Source organism: Alosa alosa, unplaced genomic scaffold (assembly GCF_017589495.1).
Source record: "Alosa alosa isolate M-15738 ecotype Scorff River unplaced genomic scaffold, AALO_Geno_1.1 AALO_1.0_unplaced_600, whole genome shotgun sequence".
NCBI lineage: Eukaryota > Metazoa > Chordata > Actinopteri > Clupeiformes > Clupeidae > Alosa > Alosa alosa.
The window spans coordinates 1-9,213 of NW_025962764.1; the positions used below are offsets into that span (position 1 = coordinate 1).

Below are 9,213 nucleotides of genomic sequence, written 5' to 3' on the forward strand. Positions count from 1 at the left end.
CACACACTCTTCAGCAACTCCCTTCACCTGGTTGGCCTGAATCCCAGTTCCTGAACTCCATGTCATTCTCTCTGTAGAAATCCCTGCCAGCCAGAGACCACTGCCACTCTCCCCTCTTCAGCCCAATCCAAGCGTTTCCAGCACCTGCTTCCTGGATCATGCTCTTCACCTTCTCCATCTCTGTCATGTTGTCTATGGTGGCGAGGTCAGTGAACTCCTCTCTGCAGTACTGCTGAGCTTCTGTCCAGTTCTTCTGTTCCTTCACCACATGGAACTGACGTGGCTGGAAGGAGGAGGACTGCTTGAGACCTGAGAGGAGGAGGAGGGTACACACACACACACACACACACACACACACACACACACACACCCACACACAACCACACACACACACACACACACACACACACAAACACACACATTACAGGAGTAGTGGATTGAGTAGGTGTTAGAGAGAACTTGAGGTACACACATTCACACACACACACAGATCAACACACATCCACACAAACACAAACACAAACACAGACAGAGAGAGACACACACACACACATACAGAGAGTCAGAGACACAACCACATGCACATACTGTACATACAGACACACACACACACACAAACACAGAGAGAGAGAGGAGACACACACACACATACAGAGAGTCAGAGACACAACCACATGCACATACTGTACATACAGACACACACACACACACACACACACACACAAACCGAGAGGGAGAGAGACACACACACACACACATACAGAGAGTCAGAGACACAACCACATGCACATACATACAGACACACACACACACACACACACACACACACAGAGAGACAGACACACACAGACACACACACACACACACACACACATACAGAGAGACAAAGACACACACAGAGAGTCAAAAAAAAAAAAAAAAAAGCAAACTCACATATGCACACACTCATTTACATGCACATGAGTTGCAGGAGTAGGAGATGGGGACAAATTGACAAGTGTGGTTTATTTTTGTGAAGAGAATGTGCAGGAGAGGCGGTCATATTTTGTACCGCTATGCGGTACATCTAGTTTATTGCTGCCGTTACTCATGTTACTCTGTGGGTATTAGCTACAGAGGACCTGACAATCAACCTAATAATCTTTGAAATGTCAATTGTAAACACTAAGGTGAAATGCGTTGAAACTGACATGCCACCAGAACTGTCATGAGCCCTCTCACTCCACTGGGTTACCACCTTAATTGGTTTCCATTATCTTTCACTCTGCTCACCACTCTCTCTACTCAGCCTAACTAGCTCCACCTGTCCCTGCTCTGCTCTGCTCTGATCTGTGGATCGGACTCTCATCACAGCCTTCCACCAACGGCATCCTGATCAACCTGCAATCCGTGGGGGCAGCCCCAGAGGGGTCCCTAACCGTCCTGCCGCCCAGCTTCCCGGCCCTGTGCCTGACCCTGTCTCTGAACCTGTACTCTGGGGCCGCCCCAGGGGTCCCTGACGATCCCTGCCCTTCGGCTTCCTGTCCTGTGCCTGACCCTGTCTGGGACCTGTCCCATCTCCGACCCGACCCTCCGGCTTCCTCGAGGGATGAGGGCGTTCACTTTCAGGACCGTTAGGAGGAGTTCTAGCCCTCCTCAGGCTCCCCTCCTCCCGCCGGCGTGGTGTTGCTCTTGGGACTTCTGGGGCGTCCTTGGGGGGGGGGGGGGGGGTTCTGTCATGAGCCCTCTCCTCCACGGGTTACCACCTTAATTGGTTTCCATTATCTCTTTCACTCTGCTCACCACTCTCTCTACTCAGCCTAACTAGCTCCACCTGTCCCTGCTCTGCTCTGCTCTAATTACTCTGCCAGCTGCTGCATTACCCACTACCTCTCCCAGTATTTAAAGCCCTGTCTTTCAGCTCTCCTTTGTCAGATCGTCTGCAAAGCTCACACCCGGAACCTGTTTGCTCGCGCGTCTGGCGCACTCTTGTTTTGTGACCCCGGACCTGCCTGATTCTTGGATACTCTTCTGCCCCAGAAAACCAGACCTGCTTTCTGCCGTAACGACTCCTGACTACTCTTGATCCGGTAACTCTGACCAGCCTTCTGCCTTGCTACTCACGAATTTGGTTTTCCTTGAACTGTACTTCTGCCTCGTTTCATCCAGCCCTGTTGTGTCTGTGTTCCCCCAGGACTTCGGACCGCCCACCACCGGCGTCAGGGCCGATCGCTGCCACTGGGGGGACACAGAGACAACACATGGACGGAACCCCTGTATCCCTGTTATTCCCAGTAACCCTGGAGCCTTCACTCACTCCCTACTTCCCTTTTCCTTAAGTTTAATAAACTTTCTGGTGTGACGCAATTGTGGTCCTCTGGTCGTCTGTCTGAACCGTGACAAGAACAGACGTTTATTAAAATAGTCTCCAGTCTTGTAAAGTCACATTATGTAACATCCATAACGTCCACATCTATAGCAGCACCATTAAAGGTTTTAAAAGTAAGAAAGGGCACAATTTGTTCACCACACTTTACATTTATATAAATCAGCTTTGCACAGACACTATGGACATTGTCGCATCAACACTGTATGTGTAGCATAAACTTTTTTCTTATAAAGCGTTATGGATGTGACATGGCCATGGAACTTGCTGACTTAAAAACAAAAGCCTTACAAATGTAAGGAGTTGTGCTCTTAAAGGCAAGCTGAGCATAGACATTGCTCTACCATTCCCTTGTCAATCTGGAATTTGTCAAAGGATACAATTTGTTTGAACCTTGAGTCCATTTATCCACTTTTTAAATATGTATAATATTACCATGTGAAAAATGTTGTTTCTGTATGGTTGCACACCATATTTATGATGTAAAAAGAGTGTAATTCTCCATCAAATTCAATCAGATCATTTACAAACAATAAAATATAGACCTAAATGAAGATTTTAACAACAGTTCTATTTGCGTTTTCACAACTTTTTTTTTCCATGGTAAGGATGACCTTTGCATGGAATTGCCCAATACACATTTCCTCCATTGAAGGTTCTCTTTCAGTCCAGAACAGAGCAGAGACAGACTCACCCTTAGTGGTGCAGATGAAGTTGAGTTTGTCGGTCTTAGTCAGGTTGCTGACCCACAGCCCCCCTCCAGACTCCACTGCCCCGACTCTTTGTTGGAAGGAGTCCTCTTGCTCGTGCCCTTGGGTCCAGTTTCTGTAGCAGACGGTCTGTCCACAGACCCAGTACCAGCCCACGCCATAGGAGTGGAGCAGGCCCACCCACCGCGTGAGCAGTGGAGGCTCCTTTAGCCCGTGCCCTCACCCAGCTGGACCCCTTCCGGGGCGTCACAGACACCAGGTCCACATGGTGCTGTCGGCAGTACTGCAGCGCCCTCTCTCCAGGTCTTAATCTCACGGGACCAGAACCAGGTTGTCTGGAGGGGAATACAGAGAGAGAAAACTGATTCCTGCTCAGTGCTGGAGTCCTTCTGAGATTCTCATTTTATCTGCAGCAACTAAATGTGCGCGGAGTGAGTGGCCACCATCACAGAGGGACGTCATTAGGAGCTAGTACCACCATTACAGAGACAGCACCATCACAGACAGGACCATTAGGAGCTAGTACCACCATTACAGAGACAGCACCATCACAGAGAGGAGGACCACCATTGGGAGCTAGTACCACCATTACAGAGACAGCACCATCACAGAGGGACCACCATTAGGGATCTAGTACCACCATTACAGAGACAGCACCATCACAGAGAGGGACCATTAGGAGCTAGTACCACCATTACAGAGACAGCACCATCACAGAGAGGAGGACCACCATTAGGGGAGCTAGTACCACTATTACAGAGACAGCACCATCACAGAGGGACCACCATTAGGAGCTAGTACCACCATTACAGAGACAGCACCATCACAGAGAGGACCATTAGAGCTAGTACCACCATTACAGAGACAGCACCATCACAGAGGGACCACCATTGGGAGCTAGTACCACCATTACAGAGACAGCACCATCACAGAGAGGGACCACCATTAGGAGCTAGTACCACCATTACAGAGAGCTAGCACCACCATTAGGAGCTAGTACCACCATTACAGAGACAGCACCATTACAGAGAGAGGACTATTAGGAGCTAGTACCACCATTACAGAGACAGCACCATCTGGGGGGACCACCATTAGGAGCTAGTACCACCATTACAGAGACAGCACCATCACAGAGAGGAGGACCACCATTAGGAGCTAGTACCACCATTATAGAGACAGCACCATCACAGAGAGGACCACCATTGGGAGCTAGTACCCCACCATTACAGAGGTGACTCACCTTCATAGCAGGTGAAGTTAATTTGATGATGACAGCCTGCATCATTCCACTGACCATTTTTAATTTCAGTGCACGCTACACCACCATTATCGGGTTGTCCAGTGTTCCAGTGGCGGAATGAGGAGCTGCTGCCATCTGACCACTCCCAGGCATCTCTGAACAGGCCGATCCAGGCTATACCTTCATTTCCTCTAACATCCTTTATCTGGTCGTTCTCAGTCTGATTCCTCACACTGGCCAGGTCTGTGTGTTTCTCTCTGCAGTATCTCTGAGCATCTGTCCAGTTCTTGTACTCAGTGACCAGCACATAGGGATGTGTGGAGCTTCCCCCTGTGGTAATGCATGGGTCATGGTTAACTGGGAATCAGCACAGCTTTACAGTCTGAACTAGTGTGAGACTGTTTAGTTGTACAGTGTGGCTGCATGTATTCATGAATGAGTCTGAACTAATGTCAGTGTACATGAGGTCATTACACACTGATTTGTAGATCTGCACAGTTTAGATGCATGTGTTGCTGAGTTAATGAATAATCTTGTTCTGAATGAAAGGAGTTAGATTCTCACCATCATAGCAGATGAAGGGAAAGCTGGAGCTACACCCGACATCATGCCATTGTCCATTTGCTATCATAATCACACACTCTTCAGCAACTCCTTCACCTGGTTGGCCTGAATCCCAGTTCCTGAAGTCTGATTCATTCTCTCTGTAGAAATCCCTGCCAGCCAGAGACCACTGCCACTTAGGACTGCTTCCCTGCTTCAGCCCAATCCAAGCGTTTCCAGCACCTGCTTCCTGGATCATGCTCTTCACCTTCTCCATCTCTGTCATGTTGTCTATGGTGGCGAGGTCAGTGAACTCCTCTCTGCAGTACTGCTGAGCTTCTGTCCAGTTCTTCTGTTCCTTCACCACATGGAACTGACGTGGCACAGAGGAGGAGAGACGGCACAGACCTAAGAGAAGTAAACACACACACACACACACACACACACACACACACACACACACACACACACACACACACACACACACACACACACACACACACACACACACACACACACACACACACACACACACACATTACAGGAGTAGTGGATTGAGTAGGTGTTAGAGAGAACTTGAGGTACACACATTCACACACACACACAGATCAACACACATCCACACAAACCACGCACACACACACACACACACACACACACACACAAACACAAACACAAACACAGAGAGAGAGAGAGAGAGAGAGAGACACACACACACACACACACACACACACACACATACATACAGAGAGACAAAGACACATACACACACACACACACACACACACACACACACACTGACCTGAGACCAGCAGTGTAGTAATGAGAAGTAGAGTCATGACTGAGGGCCTGAAGAGAGAAGATCATTCAGAGACGCTGGACACACTGGTACACATCAATGAGGGGAAAACAACACAACAAAACACAATGCTTGGAGTTTCTGTTATAAAAACACTCAACAAACACACCACTGTTTGGAGTTTCTGTTATAAAAACACTCAACAAACACACCACTGCTTGGAGTTTCTGTTATAAAAACACTCAACAAACACACCACTGCTTGGAGTTTCTGTTATAAAAACACTCAACAAACACACCACTGTTTGGAGTTTCTGTTATAAAAACACTCAACAAACACACCACTGTTTGGAGTTTCTGTTATAAAAACACTCCAACAAACACACCACTGTTTGGAGTTTCTGTTATAAAACACTCAACAAACACACCACTGCTTGGGTTTCTGTTATAAAACACTCAACAAACACACCACTGCTTGGAGTTTCTGTTATAAAAACACTCAACAAACACACTGTTTGGAGTTTCTGTTATAAAAACACTCAACAAACACACCACTGCTTGGAGTTTCTGTTATAAAAACACTCAACAAACACACCACTGTTTGGAGTTTCTGTTATAAAAACACTCAACAAACACACTGTTTGGAGTTTCAGTTAGAAAAACACACAACAAACACAGTGTTTGGAGTTTCTGCTAGAAAAACACACACTGTTTGGTATTTCTGTGTTGCAGTTATGTAAGTCTGCCACAAGGTGGTAGTGTTGCACTTGCCAATTTCATGCGTCTTTCTAATCTAATCTGAACTCTCTGTGTGACTGCAAAACAAACCCCGACTACACACAGCCCTACACACAGGGCATATGGGGTTTGACGTCTGACAGATATCAGGTCAAGTGACTTTGTTTGTCACTTTGGAACAGCAATTTGACTGAAAATAATCAATTAGTTCATGTATAAAACACAAAAGAAATAAAACTAAAGATGAAATAAGCAAATCAAATAAGGATAATAAAATGACAGAATCCTGTAGCCTGAATGTTGTTGGTTCAATTCTCGGCTTCCACGTTGTGACCTTAAGCAAGGCACTCAACCCCAAAGTTGCTCAGGGACAATGTAATTCCTTGTAATATAGTTGACATATATTTAAGTCACTTTGGACAAAAGTGTCTGCTAATGTAATGTAATGTATCTTTAAAAGAAAACAAAAGGTGGCCTCAGACTGAGCTATACAGTAAGCGAGAGAGAAGAGACGGGTCTCTAGTTTAATTTAAAGTGGTCAGTAGTAGGGGCAGGACTTGCTGTGTGGGGGGAGATTATTCCACAGCCTAGGGGCAGCGACGGTCACCTTTTGAGATTATGCCACCCTTTTGAGATTATTCCACAGCCTACTGTACCCTTTTGATGTGTTGGTGTGGGGGGAGATTATTCCACAGCCTACTGTACCCTTTGATGTGTTGGTGTGGGGAGATTATTCCACAGCCTACTGTACCCTTTGATGTGTTGGTGTGGGGGGAGATTATTCCACAGCCTTCTGTACCCTTTTGATGTGTTGGTGTGGGGGGAGATTATTCCACAGCCTACTGTACCCTTTTGATGTGTTGGTGTGGGGGGAGATTATTCCACAGCCACAGTGTTGCTTTAACTAAGTTATCAGCAGCTAGCAACATGCATGTATAGGCTAGTGACAATGGCCCCAATTTCTTTAGATACCCCTACCGGAGGTAGAACTAAACCCAACAATGTTTTTCCTCATCTCTAAGGTCTCCCATATATGAAATGGATTCTTGGCTAAAAATATTTTACTGCTAAGATTGTTAAATTAACAGATATTGTTATACACCCCAAAACCAAAAAAGGACTAGCCTGTCCGTATTGGAGTTAAGGCATATAAATTAGTGCAGATCAAAGCCACAAAGTAAATGAAAACATTCTGCATAGATATTAATTTTTTGCATGTCTGCTTATTTTAGGTGTATGTTTGCATGTCTCTACTCATTCCATACATCAAGATATTCACATCCAGTCTTTTCTTGTAGGTAAAGCGACTTCCTGACTATAAACATGCCAAGTTTCAAAGGTCTCAGAGCTTGTGTCATTGATCTGCACTAATTTATATGCCTTAACTCCAATACGGACAGGCTATATTTTAGTCCTTTTTTGGTTTTGGGGTCTATAACAATATCTGTTAATTTAACAATCTTAGCAGTAAAATATTTTTAGCCAAGAATCCATTTCATTTATGGGAGACCTTAGAGATGAGGAAAAACATTGTTGGGTTTAGTTCTACCTCCGGTAGGGGTATCTCAAAAACTAAAGCCCTTTCTGACCATTTGTCACAAGCCTAGTAAGAGCCTAGTAAGAGCCTAGGTGGTAAGTAGCCTAGTAAGAGCCTAGTAAGAGCCTAGTAGGTGGTAAGTAGCCTAGTAAGAGCCTAGTAGGTGGTAAGTAGCCTAGTAAGAGCCTAGTAAGAGCCTAGTAGGTGGTAAGTAGCCTAGTAAGAGCCTAGTAGGTGATAAGTAGCCTAGTAAGAGCCTAGTAGGTGGTAAGTAGCACTGCTGGGCCCCTCTGTCACTGTAGTCTGCAGCCAGGTCTGTGGACCTGTGATGTATAACGGCACTAAGCTGTTAAGAGCTTTAAAAACAAAAAAGTTAAATTATAAAATCAATTTCAAACTAATTCACCCTCCCATCTCGTCATGGCTATGTGCAGACACACACATCACACACACATCACACTCACGGCTGTGTGCAGACACACACATCACACTCACGGCTGTGTGCAGATACACACACATCACATTCACGGCTGTGTGCAGACACACACATCACACACACACATCACACTCACGGCTGTGTGCAGACACACACATGACACACACAGCTGTGTGCAGACACACACGACACTCATGACACACTCACGGCTGTGTGCACACACACACATCACACTTACGGCTGTGTGCACACACACACACAACACACTCACATCACACTCACGGCTGGGTGCAGACACATGACACACTCACAATGTCACGGACTGAGCCGTGACGTGCTCACGCAGCGTGCAGCCAGCCAAACGCCGGCGCTAACATTCAAACTGTCCTGCCGCTGTTCTCCGTGTAATATCACTGTCATTACCGTTTGCTCTGTTGTATTCCTGGTTCTCTATTCACAATGTCATTTACCACCGTTCACCATAAATGCCAGCTAGCACGCGTTGTTGTTTAAGGTGCAGGGAAAGGCCTACCGGCATTCTTAAGTAGCAAATGTTTGTGCATGACTCCATTCACATTACTCAAACTATATATACATTGTCATTTCCATCTCCCATCTGTATTAATGTCTTCTGGTAGCAAGTAATGAAAATACCCACACTGGCTGTCAAACTTCTCATTTATTTAGTTAAACCTTCGTAATTACAACTCTGTACACAGTTAACTCACCACCATCCCGAACTCCGTTTCAACTTCCTGGTTTAACGTGGGGAAGCCGAGGGAATGTTCCACTAGGTTGAAATAGAGGGGTTTCGCGGGTGATTGGTGGTGGGAACCATTATTGCAG

At 46.1% G+C, this 9,213-nt stretch overlaps 1 protein-coding gene across 1 annotated transcript; it reads right to left on the reverse strand.

The window, feature by feature from the left end:
- Positions 1-2,140: 2,140 nt before the first annotated feature.
- Positions 2,141-5,251, reverse strand: LOC125290546 (C-type mannose receptor 2-like). The gene is made up of 4 exons (XM_048237216.1): positions 4,880-5,251; positions 4,316-4,645; positions 3,060-3,293; positions 2,141-2,217 (listed from the first exon to the last, which is right to left on the reverse strand). Exons 1-4 carry the CDS (start codon positions 5,142-5,144, stop codon positions 2,141-2,143), a joined length of 906 nt encoding a protein of 301 aa, XP_048093173.1. The 5' UTR covers positions 5,145-5,251.
- Positions 5,252-9,213: the final 3,962 nt, after the last annotated feature.

What these genes read in the sequence shown, in the direction of transcription:
- LOC125290546 (XM_048237216.1), bottom strand. Translation starts at nt 5,144, where the DNA reads ATGACAGAGATGGAGAAGGTGAAGAGCATGATCCAGGAAGCAGGTGCT. An exon ending in TCCCTTCATCTGCTATGATG is followed by an intron (nt 4,646 to 4,879) that starts GTGAGAATCTAA and finishes GCATTACCACAG; the next exon opens with GGGGAAGCTCCACACATCCC. An exon ending in CTTCATCTGCACCACTAAGG is followed by an intron (nt 2,218 to 3,059) that starts GTGAGTCTGTCT and finishes GTGTCCCCCCAG; the next exon opens with TGGCAGCGATCGGCCCTGAC.